Source organism: Nicotiana tabacum, chromosome 17, assembly GCF_000715075.1.
Source record: "Nicotiana tabacum cultivar K326 chromosome 17, ASM71507v2, whole genome shotgun sequence".
Lineage (NCBI taxonomy): Eukaryota > Viridiplantae > Streptophyta > Magnoliopsida > Solanales > Solanaceae > Nicotiana > Nicotiana tabacum.
Window position 1 is genome coordinate 143,489,018 of NC_134096.1, and position 22,791 is coordinate 143,511,808.

The 22,791-nt window shown below is 35.7% G+C and overlaps 1 protein-coding gene and 1 long non-coding RNA gene across 2 annotated transcripts; one reads left to right on the plus strand and one right to left on the minus strand.

Moving 5' to 3' along the window:
• Nucleotides 1–3,829: 3,829 nt before the first annotated feature.
• LOC107812710 (caffeoylshikimate esterase) lies at nucleotides 3,830–8,872 on the minus strand. The gene is made up of 8 exons (XM_016637864.2): nucleotides 8,600–8,872; nucleotides 7,315–7,344; nucleotides 6,452–6,575; nucleotides 6,221–6,367; nucleotides 5,889–6,019; nucleotides 5,667–5,804; nucleotides 5,308–5,406; nucleotides 3,830–4,239 (listed from the first exon to the last, which is right to left on the minus strand). Exons 1-8 carry the CDS (start codon nucleotides 8,741–8,743, stop codon nucleotides 4,024–4,026), a joined length of 1,029 nt encoding a protein of 342 aa, XP_016493350.1. The 5' UTR covers nucleotides 8,744–8,872; the 3' UTR covers nucleotides 3,830–4,023.
• An 876-nt stretch (nucleotides 8,873–9,748) lies between these two features.
• On the plus strand, nucleotides 9,749–12,318 carry LOC107812703 (uncharacterized). Its single transcript, XR_012701514.1, has 3 exons — nucleotides 9,749–9,924; nucleotides 10,015–10,078; nucleotides 11,656–12,318. It is a non-coding gene; the product is annotated as an uncharacterized LOC107812703 (long non-coding RNA).
• Nucleotides 12,319–22,791: the final 10,473 nt, after the last annotated feature.

The following is a 22,791-nucleotide window of genomic DNA, read 5'->3' on the forward strand; positions in this document are numbered from 1 at the left end:
GCAGAGGGAGTTTCTTTTTTAGGAACATATTTTGAAGTCTTTGCCAGTGCTTTTAAATAGTGAAAAAGTGGAGAAAGGGAGATGTTAATGAAAGAGAAGGTATGATTGACAGATGAGCAACTTTTACGAAAGTTTTCAGAAAACCAGAAGGGAAGAAGTTTGAATGTAAGCCAGAAAACTAGAGAGTGAGAATGATGAAGTTTCTTAAAGCACAAGAACAAAATGTTTGAATGTAAAGTTCAAATGAATAAGTGAGAGGATATTTATAGTTTTCCAAATGACGGTACACATCTTGGAGTGGCCGACCGTTAACTGACACACATTTAATGCCTAGAAGACTGGACCGATGGGACATTTCAAATGTTCTTATCACTTACGTCATGATTTTGTCGCTTACGTCACGATTTCTCGAAGAGGAAATCAGGAGCTCACATCGTTTCTCCTCATTTACTCTCTGAAAAATGAGGGGACTATCTGTATACGGGTAAAATCGAACTCAGGATTTGACCGAGCATCCAACACGATAATTTGGGATCGAGAGATGGTGATAAAATCCCGGAGATCGGTTCCTGCCTTACCAAATTAGCCATCGAAACCACCAGACTTGCCTTCGAGTTTATCAAGGTCATAACCGTCCTCGGTCATAACAGTTTCAAGAAATGTATTGCTAGCTTAACTGACAGAAATCACGGAACATACCATAAAAGGGACCAACGGTCAACAAATCAAGGACCCTTTTACCTTTTATGGAATAATAGAATAGTACCTTAAAGGTAGATTCCTCTAATATATAAAGGAGGCCTTACAATTCATGAAAGACATTGTAACATACACTTATAAGAAATACATTACCATTATCCTCTAAATTCTTATTCTTTGGTATCTTGATGTCAATCAAAGTACATTCAACTCAAGGGTGATCAACTTTCCTAGGCTGAAATTATCCAACTCAGATGGTTTGCAGTTAATTTATCGTTATTTATTTCAATTGCAATCTAATTTATCATTCCGTATCAAGTTAATCCGCATATCTTTTAAACCACTACCAAATTCAATTGTTATCCAATTTTGAGGGTAAACAATTACATATCCCCGGGATTGGGATTTTCGTCTCATTCGTTCAATTTTTGACAGGTTTATTTTATTTTTTTACAGTATTTTATAATAATAATATTCGCACCTGAACTATACCATCCATTACCTTTCACTAGCATAAATATATGTTAAACTAAGGCTGTCTAACGGGACGAGCCGTCCCGTCCCACTTAATTCTAAATGGGATGGGCCCATATTAAACGGGATACGGGATGGGACGGGATAGCCATTTCATCCCGTTTGGTCCCGTCCCGTCCCGCCTGTCCCGTCCCGTCCCGCATGTCCTGCGTCTTATTATTATTATTTTTTTGAATTCTAGTCGTTGGAAACGACTCCAATTGCAAAAATAGTCGTTCCCAACAGCCAAAAACGGCTATAATTGGCCTCCCCCCTCCAAATTTTTTTTTTAATATAACCCCTAAGTTTATTAAATTATACTTTGACCCTATTTTCTACTATAAATACCCCCATCCTTCTTTATTTTTTCCCACAAAAATCAATCATTCTCTCTCAAATCTATTAATTCTTCAAGTTTCAATATTTAATCACGGTGCACTCGTTCCATCTCCTAATTTTAATATATAATTTTTGCGTATCATTTTAGTGTTTAATTTTTGTGTTTACTTTACGTGTTCTATTTTCGTATTTCATTTGTATGTTTTATTTTTGTGTTAACTTTTTAAATTTAATTTCATATTTAAATTATGGCACCTAAAAATGTATTTGACTGTAAAAAAACTAGTAAAAAAAGTAGTAAAGTTGAAAGTAGTAGTAATCCTAATCCTAGTCTTAACCCTAACCCTTCTCCTAGAATTAGAAAACATATAGGTGAAATGACTCATGTTGATTAAACTTCATTTTTTCAACCCCCGCATGTTATAATATTAATTTCGGAGAACAACTAGATTATGAAACTTTACAAAGACAATTTGACAATGCTATTTTTATTAAGGGCGAAGAAAATGAGGATGAAAAAAATGAGGAAGAAGATTTAGATGAAACACCCACTAGTCCCGCAATACAAGCTCCAACTTAGACTGAATCTCGGTCTGGAGCTTTACCCCCTGTACCTCCTATATTTAAAATTAAGAGGTGCAAAGGGACTTGTTTTTAAAATTTATCAAAATTTAGCAATTCAAGAATATGAACATCTCCCGAAGACTTCCAAGCTAACATAATTCTTATGCTAGAATCTAGATCAATGTTTGATAAATATAAATCTATAGAAACAATAAGTGGTGAAACTGCTCCTTCTACTTCTAAGTTTAGAGTAGAAATTCTTATGGGAAGATATGGATGATATAACATATTTTGATTCCTCTATTGATGATGAACTTGATTCTTATCTTAATCAAGGATTGGAAAGTATTAAAGACGAAGAAGGCAACGAACAACTTTTGGCATGGTGGAGGGAGCGTGGCAAGACTATTCCAATACTTTCAATAATGGCCCGAGATATCTTTGCTATTCAAGCATCATCAGTAGCATCGGAGAGTGCTTTTAGCGCGATAAGATTTCAAATCGGAGATCATAGACATTCATTAGCGGAGGACAGCCTAGAGATTTCCGTATTATTCAGAGATTGGATTAATTCAGAAAGAAGAAATCTTGGTTTTGAAAAATTAACCACTAGGGAAGAAGAAGAATACAATGAGATACTTAGCACTGAGAGCGATGACGACATGTAACTCATGGAACATCAATCAACATTGCCAATTCCAGAACAATGTCCGAGAGAAATTATAGATAAGTTACAACGAAATTATATAGGAGCTTACAAATATTAGTATGATAATTTGTAATTGGCTACTAAGAGGCCTAGTTCAAACAGAACCCTTCCTAGAAGGTGGTTGCGCAGATTATGTGCTCTTCAAAAGAATTATATTTGTATGTGAGATTTGAAAGTTCTATTAATAAAATATAAGGCTCTAAGCGTTGAATTATTTTTATAAATTATCTTACACTCTTACTTAGTTACTTAATGGCTTGAAATTATATTAAATAAATTATAACTCTATTATAAATTTATAATTAGTAGAATATTTCATTACAAGTCTTTTGTTTTAATATTTTATAATTCTTTACTTAGTTTCCTAATTTTTGTTTAATTTTTAATTTTATTAAATAAGTCAAAAAACTAGCTGTTGCAAACTTTAAAAACTTAGTCATTGTCAAAAGAATAGGCGTTGCCAAACTCAATGCTTAAATATATATTTTTTTTAAAACGGCACTTAAGACCCGCGAACCCGTCCCGTCCCATCCCGTTTGTTAGCGGGACGGGATGGGCCTACTGTCCGTCCCGTCCCATCCCTTTTGTTACGGGATGAGATGGGCCTACCATTTTGTCCCGTCCCGCCTAAATGTTATCCCGTCCCGTCCTGTCCCGTTGGACAACCATATGTTAAACTAAGGCTTAAACAAATATAAAGAAATCACCTGCAAAAACTTAAACGTCGATCTCTAAGATTTGCATTCCCTCATAAACCATCAGGCGAAACCATTAGGCCGAAGGGGACTTCTTTTTCTTGTTATATATAGTATTTTAATCCTTTTACTTCTCTTATGCACTTCCAAAATCAGATACTCTATTAGATTCCGTTATACTGGTCTTCCAGTCGTCGAATACATTAACAAAGAACCTCTTTTTAGCCCGTAAAGTTAAATTAAGAATGACTGCAATGCTTGTTATTTTCATGTACACAACTCAACAATGGTTCTTTACAAAGCCAGAGGGTGTAGGAGGAGTCATATTAATCTTTCATCCATATAAAATGAACTTTGTTCTGTTCTTTTTAATGTTACACAATGAAAATGACTTCCTCATTTATTCTACCATGCAATCTTACCAGATAAAGTAATTAGTTTCTTTCTTTCAGCTCTCCCCCCTTGCCCCCCTAAACGCAGAAAATAGGAAAATTGCAGAAATGACTAGGAGATGGTATGCTCATTCAGCCATGAAATAATGTCACCAAAAACTCGAAGTATCATTTCATCCGGCTCACCCTCAAGCAAGGCATGATAAGCATCCTCATAAAGGATCAGTTTCTTGTCCGAACTACTTGCCCTCTCATACAGTGCTTTACTGACCGATGGATCTGTCACTATATCATTCTTTCCGTGCAAGATTAACAATGGCAGAGAGACCTGTAAAATAACATTACTATCACTATGTAGATTACATTTTGATGTAACAAAGATTACATAGGCTGATTGCATGAAAGTTGGAATTCAATTATGCTTATTACCAAGATCCTGGCAGAAGTTGCAGTATAATTGAGGCTAATATAACATAGAAGTTTCAGTTTTGAGTAGTAAAGACACTGGATTACTGTAGAAACATGTACATTTTTATCATGCAGTTGTAGAACAACAGTGACATCAACTTCACTGCTCCAATTCACCTTGACACAGGCACTAACAATCACCATTAGCAAAGAAAGTATACAATCAACTGTGTAACCAAGAAACTCAACTATGCCTCGATCCTTTTTATCAACTTTTATATTATCACATATATAGGGATCTGGAAAGATCCAATTCTGTGAAGTTCTTGCTCCCTACATTAATCAGTCCTCAAAGCGATAGAGGGAAGATTTTTGTGGATCCAGGGTCAGCCTCATCTTTGTAAAGAGATTCAAGTAATTTCAGAATACTAACCTGCTGGAATACAAAATTTGAGATAACTAATATCTAGTGTTCTGGTGCTACACTTCCAACAATGCAGGAAAAACTAATTAACTAAGGAAAGCATCACAAAGATAAAGAGCACAATAAGGAGTTAAAATGAGGTACGTGACACCCTTTTTTGAAAGAATTAGCATAAATTAATTTTCCAGTCAGTACACTCTTGCTCTTATCGCCCATCCCTTCTCATTCAAAGTACTGTTCTTTTGCAGAAAGGAAAGTTCGCAACTTAATCACAGTTATGGATAGTTGTCTACGCTATTTGTCAAGATAAATGAGTACAAGTGTTTCCAAAACAAAAACAGTACAACATGATACACCAGCTAGAATGAACAATAAAGTTAAAAAAAAAGCATTTATAATATCAAGAAACACTTAGGACCTCATTAAATACAAAAACAGGACAACAAAATTGGGGGGCAACCGCCATACTGAAAACGGAAAAGCTTCACAAATCAACCTTTAAACAGTTAATGCGGTGATGAGTTTTTACACTACATAAAATAAAAGTTGGAAGACGTTACACACCTTTTCCAGTAGTCTCTCTATCTCTTGGGTGGCATTCAGTAACTCCAGGGCAGTCCGTATACGGGGTTTATGTTTGTAAGAGATGATATTATAGGCAGTCTGCATACAGAAGAACCAGGTCGCATCTTATATGATAAATTGGGCGCGGTACATACATGGTCAAGCAGGCGTGTGTGTCATTATGAACTCCTAAAACCTATCATGTCAAGCAGGTGTCTGCATGTCAAGCAGGTGTGTGTGTGATATTTCTGGCACAAGCACTATTAGACTCTAATATCCTGCAACCATAACTTTCCTGAACTCCTAAAACCTATAACCTTTTGAAGCTGATTTGCTACAGAAAACAAAGAAATACGTACCAGTTCTTTCTTCTTTGCATCTCTGACTGCCAATTCTCCCAAATCCTGCGTCGGAACTAGCTTCTGTGTTGGGAGGAACTTTGCGACGCCAATTAAAATTTGTGTTACTAACCATGGTGGAACCATGTTATCTGCAATCTATATGACAAACCTGTTATCTCTCTATGTGAATCAGATATCAGAAGCATCAGTAAGAATTTAGATGCATTTCCAGAAATATACTTTGCACATAGGTGCCACAAGAACAGCACCATTCCAAGCATTAGGTTGCTTCTGGTGAACTTTCAAAGCTATAGCTCCACCCATGGATTCCCCAAATAGGAAGCTTGGTAGATCATGCAACTCTAGCTTTTCTGCAACCAACAGTTAACTGTCATTTCTCCAGTATAGTGTCAAGAATTACAAGGAAATGAAACTTAAGCTCGCGTTGGTCACACCTTCACATGTAAGAACTTTTGAATTCCAATTCTACATATTATTTGTTTCTTGAACCTCTCAGATGAACTCCATTAAATGATGATGATGATGAAGTTGGTTATCCAATTGAGTCATACCTTTAACTTTCGAATAATGCTCAATAACATCATCGACCAGCTTGTCGAAACTTGGGATATAGCCATGAAGACCTTCTGAAAGACCAAATCCAGGGTAATCCATTGCAACTACTCCATAACCAAAAGATGCTAATTTCCTTGCAATGCCTACAGATAAGGACAGTTATTACAATGTCCTTTTTTTAAAAAATGACTTGTCTGAGACTTCAGATGCTTTTGCAAGCCACAAACCTTCGACTAAAAATGTGCATGTATCCCCATAACCATGACAAAAGTAGACAACAGCTTTGGGATGTATCTCTGGAAGCCAACTTTTGGAGAAGATTTCCAGCCCTCGAGAATTAACCTCATAAGACTGTCCAGCAGAATGTCGAATTTGTACAATGTAAATCACATAAATATTATGGCTATAACATCCAAATGCCAATAACTTATGCTAGATATGAATATATACGCTAAAAAGAGACTTCTCATTTGCCTTAGTACACGCAAGGGAAAAAACGCTAATACCCAAAGCATCCTTGAGGGACCAAGTCATCTTTCACGAACTATCCCCTTTTTCACTTGCAAGAAATTTAATGAATATGATTTATAAGAACGTTTACATTATCGATAATATGTAATAAAATTTGGAGCTTATAATCTTATGAACCAAGCATATCACCTCCCAAATGAGTATTTGAAATTGTCTTATAATCTAAATTTAAGGTTGACAGTTAAAAGTGGATGTGAAATGGAAACTAAATCCCAATTTAATTCTTCTTACGCCATCCAATCATTCCTATGCGAAATCTCAATTCCCAAATAAGAAGTGAAGCAAACATCATTTACTAAAACAGCAGGACCGATAAAAAATCACACATTAGCTCCATCTCTTTTTTATTTTTATTTATTTATTTTTACGAGCTATCAACGTCATCTCTCATTTGAAAAGGCCAAGTAGAAAGAAGGCCATATCCATAGTTTGCTGTACTACAAAGTACACAACAAGCAAATGATACACAAATTGACTGTTTTAGCAAGGAAAATTAGGCTATAAAGCATCAAACCTTTCCAACAACATTAGAAAAAGGAAATAAGAGCGTAAGCTTTACCTCCTCCATCTTCAATCCAGCATGTGTCACCTGGTGCAAAGATAGAAGAAGCAATCATTAAATGAACATGAAAGATGAGTAAGAAACGCGTTACTTTCACATAGGATCACGCCCACTTGGGCACTTTTCTCCATTACAGTAGACGACAAAGGTAAAATATTAAATAAGTACATCGGTCTCAAGTCTCAACTGTCAATGTTTCCAAAAGTAACAATCTTAATGAAGAAGGCATAACAAGCTTACACTGGAAAGTACATTTGCAAAGATGACGTACATAAAACAGTTTTAACCAGATAAATGCTTCCTTTACAAGATTATACAATTGACAAATGTCCTTTCATCTTTTTAGGAACCAAATGAGGATTGACAAGATTAATAGCTATCCGTCTGATGTAAGTTGGAAAAAGCCAATTTTGTTAACACTATTTTAAGTTTCTTAAAGCCATAAATTCTTTTTGGCCTGGATTTAGGAACAATGTGCCACTAATGTTTTGATCACTAATTGACAGAAAAGGGAATGCTCAATCTTGATATGCCCTTGAACTGTTAACAGTTGTCCAAAGTGAATTCACACGATAGAGAACCTCTTGAATCAATAAGCAAATCCACAAAAGCAATGGATACTGTTATCAGCACCCCAACTGCACTGTCGTTAAATCCGCCAGCAGATTATATAAGGCGATATGTTCAGTATGGCTGAAAACATTTTCCTTTTTCCTTAGTGTTTAGTTATCTCGAATTCTGGAGAATATTTTCGTGCAATAGTTTCCATCAACAGAGCGAAAATGACTTCACTCACTTATTATTTTTCCTTTACAAAGATCCTAAATCCTAATCAATGTCACTTACTTCTATTAACTGTTTTTTCTGTCAACCTTAAGTACTCAAGATTATGCCAAAACACTATTCTCATACCTTATCCTACATCTTGGAAAGTTACCATATATCAACCAAATTTTATATCCAATCAAACGCTGGAAAATGATTCAAAAAAATTATTTTTCGGGGTAAAACATTTCCCACTAAAAACGTCCATATCAAATGCACCCTAAAAGTAGAACATTAAATAACGTTTACAGTCTATTTAGCAAGAAATATTTAATTTATTTAATTAGTCCCACGCAAATACTTCAGTCCTTTTGCAGTTTGCACCATTGACAAAAACCATCAAGATAAGATTACAATCAGTCAGTTTTATGCAATAAAAATCCAAACTTTGAAGCAAAACGTCTATCTTTTTTTCTATTATATTAAGAATAATGACAATCCAAGATGGTTGAAATACCTTGAACAAGATATGATCAATTGAAAGCTGAATATCCTTAAAAGCCTCCCTAGCACGACGTCTGGCCTCCACGTTGTCCATATCTGCATCCAATATCTTCTGCAATCCCTCACTTATGCCTGGAAATTTCTTCTGATTTCCCATTGCAGAGCTCTCTCACGTCAAAGAAACTCTAGGCAGAATTAGATTGAAAAAAAAAGGGAACGAAAATTAATGCGCATAGAATCTATTGAGTGCCTTTGATAATATTGCTATATAGTAGTCCTTAGTCAATTCAACATAACGTATCATATTAATACTTTTCTAGAAGGTGGAAAATTTAGAAGAAAAAGAGAAGTACATTGGGATATGCAACTTTGACGACAAAATTTTAGTGGTGTGGGATAAGTTGTTTTTTTTTTTTTTTTTTTTTCCTGGTTTATTTTAAAGCCCATTTTAATTAGTTTAACAAATTGAGAAAATTGAAAGTGAGTGTTCGTACCTCGGGTTGATTATGTCCCTTTGAATAAAGGATCATAGTATTAAAGTTATGGTTTGGCATAATCCTAAGAATGAAGTATGCGCGTTACGGCTCTCGTGTGTTTGACCAATTTCGGAGGTTGGCCAAGGAATAGGAAGTCAAGTACAAACATGTATTGGTCTAAAATAGGAAAAGATACCTTCTTTAACCAAATAGCCCAAAATCTTGACTATTAATTCATCGGTTCCATTTGTACATGTTATTTACTCAACTCCTATTCCCTACTCAATATATTTTTAGTAAAATTGTAATGGATTTTACTAAAAATTAATATAAGATTCACATAAAGGGGATTAGAGTGGAATGATATATTCCATAATAGGTTTCATTCTTCTTACATAGTTTAAATCTTCAAATATTAGAATGTAATAGTTTAAAATCCATAGTAAAAAAGAAAAAGAAAATGTTAAATCAGGCCCCTTAAATAGATTTTTTAATTATCTAATATTACTTTTAAAAAACTGATGTTTAATTATTAATGTTGATTTCTAGAATTATATTTATTAATTAATGAAGATTAAATTTTGCTCCAAAACTGTGTATTTCCCATACGAGGAGCGTATTCACCGGAAAGCAGGGGTTGCCAAAATTAATTACTATGCTAAGTTCTTGTTACCTTTTCCTTTCCCAACACCACTGGCCACTTTCGAGAGCCATGGACCGTTGCTTTTCTCTTGCCGCCGATTGAATCGGTTTTCTGGGCCGATTAATTTCTAAAGATGAATTGTGGCACTAATCCTATGATTCAAGTTGTTTGTCCCAAACCTCGTCCAGTAAGGCATCCAATTTGTCATTCCAAATTGAGGTGATTTGATCTATTTCTCTTTATCCGTATTTTTAATTGGTTACCCTTAATTCTGTAATTAATTTCGGGGTTTTAATGGAGCATCAACAGTAATCAAGCTGAAACCTTGGATTCAAAAGCTGGAACAGAACTTTTTGATCTCATCCTAAAAGAGGTAGGGGACTTTCTATACATTTCTGACCTGAGCACATTGCAATTTAATCTCTATGGATTTTGTTTGTTGCCTTTGTTTCTTCGTGTTATTCTTATTATTTCACTAAACATTTTCCCAGGAAATTATGTGTACATTTTCAGATTTAGGGCAATTTATACATGATAAACCTTGTAGTATAAATTTGAATTAGTTTTTTCTTAAAGGCTTTCCATGTCAGAGGGTAAGGTAGAAGAATAGAGATCTAGTCCTTGGTAATATTGGAACCTCGCTAAGTTATGCAAGATATATATATATAGTTGCAATTATACTAAGTAGTTTGTCACTGTGAAAATCAACATATTCATCTGCCAATGGTTGTTGATTTCAAACTAGAGTACGATGTGATCTTACATGTGCAACAACAGTACTATGTTGCAAACTGCCTGCAGTGGTTTCTGCAAAGTTGGCGTACGTAGGATATTTCATAAGTGGTGTTACAATTTGAAGAAGTGGACTAATGAATAAATCACCATAATGATAAGTAGTGTCATTTTTTATATTTATCTTCAATATTTTTATTTTTCTTAGACATATCTTAGACAAGAGTGGGTTGCTCTAGTGGTGAGCACCCTCCACTTCTAACCAAGAAGTTGTGAGTTCGAGTCACTCCAAGAATAAGGTGGGGAGTTCTTGGAGGGAGGGAGCCGAGGGTCTATCGGAAACAGCTTCTCTACCCCCAGGGTAGGGGTAAGGTCTGCGTACACACTACACACTACCCTACCCAAACCCCACTAGTGAGATTATACTGGGTTGTTGTTGTTGTTGTTGTAGACATATCTAATAAAAAATTTCGACGAAGTGTGTCCTTTGACACCGCATGCAACAAGATGCATACGCCTGTTTGATCAGTGGCGGAGCCAGAATTATCCCTAAGGGGAGTCAAAATATAAATAAGCAAGCATATAAAAAAAATTAAGGGAAGTAAGTACATAGTATATATACATAAAAATAAAATATTTAACGTATTTACGCGGTATAATTTTCCGTCGAAGGGGTGTCAAGTGACTCCACTTGCCAATGAGTGGCTCCGCCACGGCGTTTGATGCCTAAGTTAATGGATATAAGTTATAAACACGACAATAGATAGATCTTTTACACCATCAGTATATCTTAACTTTTTATAGCAGGATAGTTACAGTTTTTATCAGGTTGTTTGTTTGTCATAGCAATTATTGGAAAATCGAAATGCAGGAATAACTGATGTGTAAATCACATGACATGATATATGGCCACAAACCTCCACGGCTTATGTCCTCAATAGGCATTCAACACAATAATTCTCATTGCCTTAAATGTTTTTACCTGTACTCCTGATATCAAACTTCATCAGAGTACTAAATGTGCACTACCAGAATACTCTTTGACTGTATAGATCATCTTTTTTACTTACCAATTGTCCCACATACCTTTTCTGGCCTTTCTATACTTAACTGCTGCTGTTTCTTTTTGTAGCACCGTTTCAGATGGTGCTTATGTTAATTACTTGTTCAATCGGAAACGCTAAAATTGATTATCCAACTTCCTATGTGGTCTAACAGGATGGCGTAGCTGCAATGCGATCAGCATCATCTCCTCCTTTTTTCACAGGGTCACCGCCTAGCCGAGCGATGAATCCATTAATTCGTGATGTGTACTTTGCAAACTATGGAAAGCAATTAACCTGTACTTTATCATCATCACCAAGTCCATCTACTTCAGCTTCACCTTCTCCATCATCGAGTTGTAAAGGAAGGTCATGCGCAAGGACAAGACTTGAGGCAACTCAAGCAACAAATAGAGTGGAAGGCTTTGATTGCCAAAACTCTCGCCTGACTGCTATGGTTTGAACCTTCCTTTATGAACTGTAAATGAAAGGAATTTTAACAGCTGAATGTGATTTTGTTTACTATAAGAACCTATCCATAAGAAAAAGATAAAAGAAAATTTTGACTAGAAAAAAGAAGACAATTTTTGGATGGTAATTAGCAATAGAGGCAAGTTTGAATTTTTCTTGTATATTATGCAAGGATGTCTATCTCTAGCAATTTTTGATGTAAGGTGGTTGATAGCTAGGTGATAAATTTTGTTCGTTGCCTGTATATATCTAAGTGTAAACAGGAGTGATTTTCTTGAAAATATGTAATATTGTATATATGGTGGATCTGTATTTTTAAATCGTGGGGTAGATTCCGTTCGGTGGTACTTTATAAATGGTAATTTAGTTATATGATCCTCTTCGTGTTATGGAGTAGTATTTTTCTTTCGTTTGGACGATCTAGTCCATATGTTGCTAGCTAGTACGTGTGTTATTGGATATAGATGTGGAAGTTTGTATAACACAATACACCAATTGCAACTTACAGGAAACCCCAAATAGATGTCTGCTCTTATTTTCTCTAAAGCTTTATCGACCTTTCCAAAAAATAGAAACCCATCGTCCTCTGTAAAGAGTTCTTCAATGTAGCCAAAGAAGCAAGAGTTGCAAGCCAAAAATTGGTTCAACTGCATGAACGTCAATCTTATTTATGTCACAAGATCAATGATCAGTGACACAAAAATCCAATTTCTCTTACTCCCTCCGTTCCAGTTTATATGAACCTATTTTCTTTTTGGTTCGTTCCAAAAAGAATGACCAATTTTTAAATTTAGAAACAATTTAGCTTAAACTTTTAATTATATCCTTAATGAGAAGCTTTTGTAACCACACAAATAATCTGAATCTCTTTTTGACTTGTTTAGGACTATAAATTTCAAAAGTCTTTATTTTTTCTTAAACTCCATGCCCAGTCAAGTCAAGTGAGTTGATTAGGGTATATATCTTTGTCAGTTAAAAGGAAAGGGAGAACGAGCGAAACAGAGTGGCGCGTGCAGAATGATTGAGACTAGTTAAGGGCTTAAGGCATCGTAGAACTTGTACCAGTAGCGGCACTGAGGATCAAAATTAATACAGCATTAATTATATAACGCTATAAATTATTATGGATGCAAAATTTAACCACTACGTATATTCAATCTAAATTTTCAGTGGCACTATAAAAACCAAAGACTGCCACCTTTCTTCCTCGAATTTATCACACTATCTCCTCGTACTATTTCAGAGTAGAAAGTTCAAAAGAGTGATGCCATGCCATTACAATTACAGAACCACCAAAACTGAACTAAGAGTTCATTCATTTCATTCCCCAAAAGAAACAAATCGAGCTCACTTACAGATCTCTAGAAAATCTGAAACAAACTGACACCTAAAAAGTATATTCTAGAAACCCACTGACACTTGTGTAGTACGAGTGATTAGCTCCCATGCAAAACCTTATAAACTCTAAAACTCACAAAATACCAAAAACAAGAAGCAGGCTTTCACATTGTAAAATTCATCCATGTGCCCAAAAAGTGGTCGGTGTTTTTTTGGAGACTTCTACCTTTCCCCTGTTGGGGATTACAGGTTTAAATGCTATGTGCTATTTCCCGTTCCAGTAAATGACGTTTTTAGCCTTTTTTTGGTTCAATTCTCAAAATTTTGAATTCATTTCTTCCTCAAACTATTTAAACTAATACTTAGTAAGATAAAAGAGTTTAACTTCCACGCGCTAGTGGTGTAAACTTTTGTTACATTAGTAGATGGCGGATACGAGATTTTCGCTTAGAGATTCAAAAAAAAATAAAAGGTCAAAAAATGAAAAGAAAATTGTGGTTAGTGAAAATTGAACCAACTACCTCACAGAGGATTTGAGCCCCTTGACTACTAAGCTATGCTTTTAGCTATGTCAAGGGAATTTAAACTGTAATATAACGAGACACAAAACAAATTTTGCCTTATATGTATAGTGTAATTTTTCGGCAAAGACGGTTTGGGTGAAACCACTCCCGCCCCTAATTATAGGTAAATCGTGTATAATAAGTGGGATTAGTAACTTGAAAAGTACAATATGTAACATGTTACAACATATTAAAAGTACATTGATCATGTAACAATCTCTCTACATTGTAGTGCATTATTGTATAATTTAATACAACTTTAATATGATGTCATGACCTTTTCAAAACTACCTTACTTTTAATATTTTAGACAAGCTTCATTAAATTCAATAGTATATCATTATTCTCGTAACGGACAAGAATTAGCCAGCCTAGCCTCGACCCTCGTCTACCTGTTAATTACTCTCTATCTATCTTCAATCACTTCCAGTAGAAATTTTAAGAATACATGTAATCAGATTATCAAAGAAGTACGGCTCGAGATTTAGTTCTCTCTTATCTTCCTTTTAATTTTTGCATGAATAAGAAAAAGCAAATAATGCCTTCTCAAGTATCCAAAATTTAAGACAATTTTAAGGAGGAAAAAAGAGTGAGAGGTTTGTGTCTGATTATGTGCTGACTCATGCATGCACGCATATAATCCAAAAACCTTAGCTTTGCTCCCCTCAGTATATATTCCCCCACTCAGTCCCTGCACTCATCAAAGCACAGCAGAAAATCTTCTCTTTAATTTTCTTCTTTTCACTTCTAATCTTTTTGTAGTCTCTATTTTTTGTTTATGGGATCTCTTTACGAAGGTGATGAGGTGAAGATTATCCAAAGAAAAGTAGAAGAGAAGAAAAAGCTGCAAAATGAAGTGATGGAAAATGCAGATTCTGAGGAAATAATGCCTTTAGATGTAAAAGATTACGAAGAGCTGGGACTGATAATAGAAACCAGCGAAGTGGAAAGTTTTGAAAAGACTTGTATAGATTTTAACGCTTTGTTTTCTGATTTCTGGCCTGATCAAGAAGAGACAGAAACTTACAAAAACACCTCATCATCATCAGCTGGGAGCAACATTTCAATGGTATTGGAGGAGAATTATATTAGTCCAGTAATCCCTCAATTAGTGGAGTTTGAGAAATGGATGGAAAGTAATTCTCCAGAAAGATCAGGGGAAGAATTATGGAGAGGTTATAATTTGGATTTTGAGGAGGAGAAAGATGATAAGATTATGGAATGGATTTGGTATCCTTACAGTTATGAAGAGTTCTTGCGTTTTTATGAAGGATCATCGTCATAACAGGAACTGCTAGTACTAATTAATTAAGAGACTACTTTTTTTCTACCTGTTTGTCTTTTGTGTAGTGCCCAAAAATAAAAGTCTCTCTAACAAATATATGAACTTCGTCAGTTACATCAAGTGTTGTATCAAACAAACAAAAATTAAAAAATGGGGGTGTGTTAGTTTTGCAAAATTTCGCCAGAATATACAGAAGATGTTGGTTTTGCTTGAAAATTAGACAACAATGTTGTCATTGCCCCAATTGAAAATGACAAAAGGGAGATTAATAAACTTTCTCCTAGTACTCCTGAAACTGGATTAACGAAGCCCTAATACAAGAAACAAAAAGAAACTGAGAAACAGTGCAAAAATAAGGCATGGATATATACATATATATATAGGAGATGGTTATGAACTTTGGAAGGAAAAAAAAATTGTTACTTAAAAGGGATGCCTGGAAAAAGAAAGTGCTCCTAATAAAAAAAGATAATGCAATGGTAATTAAAATATGGAACAAGCCACGCTTACTAATCAAACACTTAACACGAAAATTGACATAATTAATGCAATTTATTTGATAAAAAGGAAAGAAAGAAAAGGCTACAGAAACGCAGTTAACTCAATATATCCAACAGCATTAATTTAGGCAGATCTTAGAGGGTCTCACTGGTGAGAGAAATGGAACCAACACAAACATGATGAATATCGATAGCATAAGATGAAAACAACAATGTTAACAATGGCAAGCAAATTAGTAATGGCTAAAGCTATATTGTAAAAGATATCTTCAAGTAGTAATTGTTTTTGGTCGGGAGGAGTATCTTGTCGCTTCAATATCATGTCGTACAAAACAGTTTGTGATGTCTTTAAAGAAATTACGACAATTGCTAGATAACCGGTCTGGAATAACAGGAAGCCCATGCCTAACTGCAGCTTATTATTAGGCAGCCCTTTCTCAATCGTCATTTTTGTCCTTCTTTATTTTACGATATATATATGTATTTAATTAGTTTCAAGAATGGGAGCAAACTAATGGCAACCTTATATAGACAAATGAGATGAGTATAAATAGAGGATTACATATTCCTAAATGATAAGATAACTAATTGGAAAAACTCTTTCAAAATCTTTATTCAAATGATAATAGATATATTATGTAACAGTATCTCCCGAAAAACTGAAGATTAGTTAATATGATCCTATTATTACTATCTTCCACCACATGGCTGGAATTCTAATAGGATTCTAAAAGTAAGTTTTAAACAGGATCGTCCTTGAATCGAGTGCAATATCCCAAAGAAAACAATTTGCTAAATTTTCCAGAAGTGATCAGTTATAAAAATCCACGAGAAGATCCTAAATTAAGGCTGATCAACCAATTAAAAATATATGCATTTGTCAGTGTCAACACCAATTAAACGACTAAGGTGTATACGGGTAAAATCGAACTCGGGATTTGACCGAGCATCCAACACGACAGTTTGAGATCGAGAGATGGTGATAAAATCTCAGAGATCGGTTCCTGCCTTGCCGAATTAGCCACCGAAACCACTAGACTTGCCTTCGAGTTTACCGAAGTCATAACCGGTCCCGATTATAATGGTCTCAAAGAAAATATTGCCAGCTTATCTGACAAGGGTCCGAAATTTCCGCAACTAACCGGACATTACGGCGGAAATCACGAAACATACCAAAAAAGGGGATCAATAGTCACCAAATTAATGATTTTTTACCTTTTATAGAACAATAGAATAATACCCTAAAAGTAGGATTCCTCTAATATATAAAGAGGGCCTAGAAATTCATGAGAGGACATGGTAACATACACTCATAAGCAATACATTACCGTTATTCTTTAAGTTCTTATTCTTTGGTGTCTTGGTGGCGATCAAAGTACATTCAGCTCATGGGTAACCAACCTTCCTAGGTTGAAATTATCCAATTCACGTGGTTTGCAGTTAATTTATCATTATTTATTTCAATTAAAATCTAATTCATCGTTCAATATTGTTGGCCTAAGTGAAGGTTGGTTTTGAAGATTGACAAAGGAAGCTCAAGCATGAACCAGGTCCATCCCTTGTGTGCATAGATACGGGCAGATTTGAGGATGTTGGATGCACGTGAAGGAGATAAGCTTAACTTGGTCTAACTAATATCTCCTGATCGAAAATGGTTGCATAATTGATAAGGAGAATGACTCCTTAGTCAAAGAGAACACTATCCAAGATAAGGGAAGAGTTAGAGGTTGAGATCAACTAGAACTCTTCCACCAAGGAAGAGTAGCATTAGAACTCTAGTTATTTTCTACTATACTAACTCTATAAATCGAAAGGATGTTCTCATTCTACAGGTGACGCACAAAAGCAAAAGTTAAACATGAATTGGGAGCAAAATAGCAAGGCATTTTGCAAGCAGTTCGTATGTAATTCAAGTTTGCGAACCTGAAGCTACATGAATCAGATAAAAGAACCAATTCCAAGTGTCTGTCTTTTATTCTAGTTCAATTGTAGTAGGTGTTTTCATAGTGTACTTTTCAGCTTTATTTAGAGGCAATTGTAATAGGTACTTAGAGTATTCAAGTTAGAGTTAACTTGAAGTTGTCGCAACAGTTAGAGGCTGTATGCCACAACGGGATTAGAGTTTATTCTAGGTTTACAAAAGTATTTTGTAAATGCAGTTTTTGGCTCAGTGATTTAGTAAAGAGTTTTGAAAAAATTACTGGGAAGTAGGTCGTGATTTTTTCACCTTTTGAGCCATGTGTTTTCCACATAAAAATCCTTGTGTTCTTTAATTTCTGCATTTATTATTCCGCAACAGTAGTATAAGGAACACATAGAAGAACCAGGTCCTTCTATAATCTGTGCACGCAAAAAATTGGACGCCACACAAATCACCCCTCTCTTATATGGTATTGAAGTTAAAAATATCAATTGGTATCAGAGCAGGTTATCCTTGAAGAGGCTAACACCTTAGGAGAAGATCAAGATGAGTGCACCACCTGAAAACTGGGAAGGGAAATCCACTGCAAGGCCACCACTCTTTAACAGCTAATATTACTCTTGGTGGAAAAACAGAATGAGAGATTACATCATAGGAGAAGACTATGAGCTATGGGACATTGTCACAGATGGTCCACTGGCTACTATGAAGATAAATGCCGAAGGAGAAGAGGTGCCAAAAACAAGAGTTGACTGCACTGCTGACGACTTGAGGAAATGTGAGAAGAATGCTAAAGCCAAGAAATGGCTTGTTTGTGGACTCGGTCCAGATGAGTACAGTAGAATCCAAAGGTGTACCACTGCTAAGAAAATCTGGGACACTTTGCAAGTGGCCCATGAAGGAACACCTCAAGTGAAGAGGTCCAGAGGAACACTACTATATTCTCAATATGAGAATTTCACCATGAAGGAAGGGAAACCATCCAAGAGATGTATACAAGGTTCACCACACTGACAAATGAACTTAAGTCTCTTGGAAGAATTATTTATGAAGAAGATACAGTTGAGAAGATTCTGACAAAGGTTCTGCCAGTTACTTGGGAGAGCAAAATCACTGCCATTCAGGAATCAAAGAACATTGCCACTCTTAGGTTGGATGAGCTAATTGGAAATCTCACTGCTTATGAACTTAAAAGGCAAACCATGAAAATGGATGTACCCAAGAAGGAAAAGAGCCTGGCATTCAGAATCACTGAAGGTTCTGATCTAGAGGAAGATGAAATGGCTATGATCACAAAGGACTTCAAGAAGTACCTAATGAGAGGAAAGGGTTCTTCAAGAAGTGGAGGCTATAGCAAGCCAAGGGTTACTGAAAAACAGATAAATGAGGGCTGCTACAAGTGTGGGAAAATTGATCACCACATCAAAAACTTCCCTCAATGGGAAATTGAATGGAAGAAGGAAAGAGCTAAACGAAGAAACAGAAAGAAGGAACAGGTTCATCCCAAGAAGAACAAATGATCAACAAAGGCTATGGTTGCTGCTTGGGGAGAAAGCTCTGATGAGGACTCAGATGATGAAGATAGAGATGAACAAGCACTTATGGCAATTGGAGAATCCGATGAGGAATCTGAAGTAAGTATAATCTATCTAAAAGACAAGATTAAGTTTTTATTTAAAGAAAGGCTATCTGAGTTACTTCTAGATTTCATTGATGAATCTGAGGATATAAACAATGAAAATGAACAACTGTCTAAGGAATGTGTGATTTTAAAAGCAAAGTGTAAGAACCTGGAACTTAGAGTTAGTGAGATTGTAAGTGAAAATACTGCTCTAAAGAACCAGGTTCATGAATTTGAATCAAATGTCCTAGAACTTAGATATGAAAACTTAAAACTGAAATTAGGAACAAGTAAGAAGATAGCTGATTGCACACAACTCACTCTAGAAAAAAATGTAGGTAAACTAAAAGATGAGTTGTATAAGAAGGATGAGCAGGTAAGAATTCTTACAGAGGATCTAGGCAAGGTCAAGAATGAACTAGACAGAACTTGTAAATGGAACAGGTCCTCCGATGCACTATCATGGCTACAAGAACATCATAGTAGCAATAGAAGAGGAATTGGTTTTGGGAATCTGCCACCTAAAAGGGATCCCAAAAGCAAGTATTTCACACTTCCTGAGAACAAAATTTGCACACACTGTGGTAAGACTGGTCACTATAAAAGTGAATGCACTACAAAAGAAAAGGCTAGTCAAAAGAATTAAAAGTTTGCTCAAGGGAAAAATAAGCTGCCAGGTTGGGCTAAAAAGAATTTGATTCATCCTTTTGCCTATAGAAAGGGACCCAAACTAGTTTGGGTTCCTAAGCCTAACCCCTGATTTCCTTTTGCAGGTCCAAATGAAGGGGAGCAACCATATATGGTACATGGATAGTGGCTGCTCAAAGCACATGACAGGAAGCAAGAACCGATTCCTTTTACTTGAGGACCTCAAAGGAGGTAATCTCTCCTTTAGAAATGGGAAGAAAGGTGAGATCATTGGGGTTGGTAAGGTAGGTAAAACTGACTCTCACTCGATTGAGAATGTCTATTTGATAGACGACCTAAAATACAGTCTAATTAGTGTATCACAACTATGTGATAAAGGTAACTTGGTAGCATTTACCTCTACTAAATGCTTTGTGATTAATCTTACCACTGACAAGATTGTTTTGTAGGGAAAAAGAGTGAACAATATATATATTGTAGATCTGTCCACACTATCAGAAAATGAACTCACTTGCTTAAGTGTGTTGGACAATGATCCCCTCCTTTGGCACAAGAGACTTGGACATGCAAGTCTGAGTCAACTCAACAAATTAGTCTCCAAGGACTTGGTGATAGGACTGCCTAACATCAAGTTCAAGGAAGACAAAGTTTGTGAGGCTTGTGCAAGAGGGAAGCAGGTAAGATCCTATTTTAAATGCAAGAAAGTGGTAAGTACCACCAGAATGATGGAACTGGTCCATATGGATCTCTGTGGTCCAATGAGAACATTAAGCAGAGGTGGTAAAAGATACGTGATGGTGCTTGTTGATGATTACTCTAGGTTTACTTGGACATTGTTTTTAACATCTAAAAATGAAGCATTTGACATGTTCACTTCTTTTGTTAGAAAAACTCAGAAACAACTAGGTAATCAACTTGCATCAATTAGGTCTGATCATGGCACTGAATTTGAAAATGCTAAATTTGCTGAATTTTGTGATGAGCATGGCATAGATCATAATTTTTCTGCTCCTAGGAATCCACAACAAAATAGAGTAGTTGAAAGAAAGAATAGGACACTTGAAGATATGGCTAGGACTATGCTTCTTTCTAGTAAACTGCCCCATAGCTTCTGGACAGAAGCTGTAAATACTACATGCTATATCATAAATAAATGCATGACTAGACCTCTTGTTGAGAAGACTCCCTATGAGTTACTTAAAGGGAGAAAACCAAATATATCCCATCTTAGGGCATTCAGATGCAAGTGCTTTGTGTCACGACCCAAACTAATGGGCCGTGATGGGCACCCGGTACCTTACTCAACCAAGTACCAATGTAACGTATCTTACTTATTACATCATCATAGGTAAGTGATCCAGAAGGGCCGCATGAGGTAAGAAGAATAAAACACGAAAGAACACTCGACATAAAACGACCCAACCTGATATGCTGACTTATACATATGACGTACGGGCCTATAAGGCCAAAATAATCACTAGTACACTAAACATAGGCCGACAAGACCATACAATCTTTCATATACATGACATATGTCTACAAGCCTCTAAGAGTGGATAAATACCATAAAGGTCGGGACAAGACCCCGCCATACCAAATAATACACGCCTAAATCATACTGACCAAACAAGTAACTCCGGAGCAAATGGAGCGCACCAACATCTTCTGCTGAGCTGATAGCCTACTTGGAGGACTCTCGACCTGTCTATCGGGACCTGCATGCATGAAACACAGTGTCCCCAGGCAAAAGGGACGTCAATACAAATAATATACCGAGTATGTAAGGAATGAAAATCAGTAAACAATAGACATGAGAGAAACATGGAGTAAAAGACTCAACATGTATATATGAATAGCTTTGTGAATCATTTAATATTATAATGTCATGCATGTGCATATAAATATCATTCCATGTATGGTTATATGCGTTCATAACATCATCAAGCCTCTGAGGGCATCCCATCATATCATTTCGGTTACTGTGGGCAAATCATCAACGTATACCAGCTGATCAAGTGGTGGTGCGTATATAACGCCGTAACCTTTTCCCCTATATATATATATATACGTGTATATAACGCCATCTGTTCATGGGTCAATGTATATGTATAAATGCATGAAATGCATAAAAAATACGTTAATAAGATTTTTCGAAATATCATAAAATCAATATGCCTTTCGGATAAACTTTATCAAATACGTATTTTTCTGAGACACATGAACAGAAGATATATTAATATTTAACATGGGGAATCAAGAACGTAGGCATCTCTAATACATCTATGAATAGAGTCATTTATGAAATATTTGCGTTTATTCATTTCGTTTGTATCGTATTGATCATGCTAAAAGAAAGAAGGGGAGCCTTAACATACCTGAATCGATTCTCTTGACAATCCTTTTAACACCGTTGATTGCGACAACGCGTAACGGCAGATCGAAGTAGGGAAAAATTCTTATGATATTCTTGAGAAAGATTGCGCCGTTCTCCCTTATAATTGCCAAATCTCACGTTTTGATATATGACCCTCATGTTCCTAAGAATGGATATGTGACTCTCACATTCTTAAGACTTACAGTGGCTTTCCTTTGTTAAATGTATATGTGATCTCACGTTCTTAAGAATGCCAAATCTCTCATCTATAATTTAGAAGGGTCTTATATTTGGATTTGTATGGGCCCCACTTCATGTGGTGGCTTAACCACATAATCATTTAGTTTTCCACCTTTTCTAATGACTTAAGAGTCATAGATGTTAAGGTTGTTTGCTGCCACGTGGGTGGTTATCCATTCTCAATAATAAACCACCAATTATCTTAATTAAGTGTTAATCTCTTACTAAAATTAATAATTATCCGATTATCCACATAATTAAAAATTATCTTAATTTACTTAAAATACTACTCACTTTTAATACACTTTATACACCTTACTATCATGGCCATGTGGTACCTTGTATGGTAC

Bases quoted from the DNA above. Each gene is read 5' to 3' on its own strand.
- LOC107812710 (XM_016637864.2), bottom strand. From the start codon at position 8,743: ATGGGAAATCAGAAGAAATTTCCAGGCATAAGTGAGGGATTGCAGAAG. The intron at 7,345-8,599 runs GTATTTCAACCA...TCTTTGCACCAG, and splicing joins TTGATCATATCTTGTTCAAG to GTGACACATGCTGGATTGAA. The intron at 4,240-5,307 runs GTGTGTAACGTC...GTTATTTTACAG, and splicing joins TAGAGAGACTACTGGAAAAG to GTCTCTCTGCCATTGTTAAT.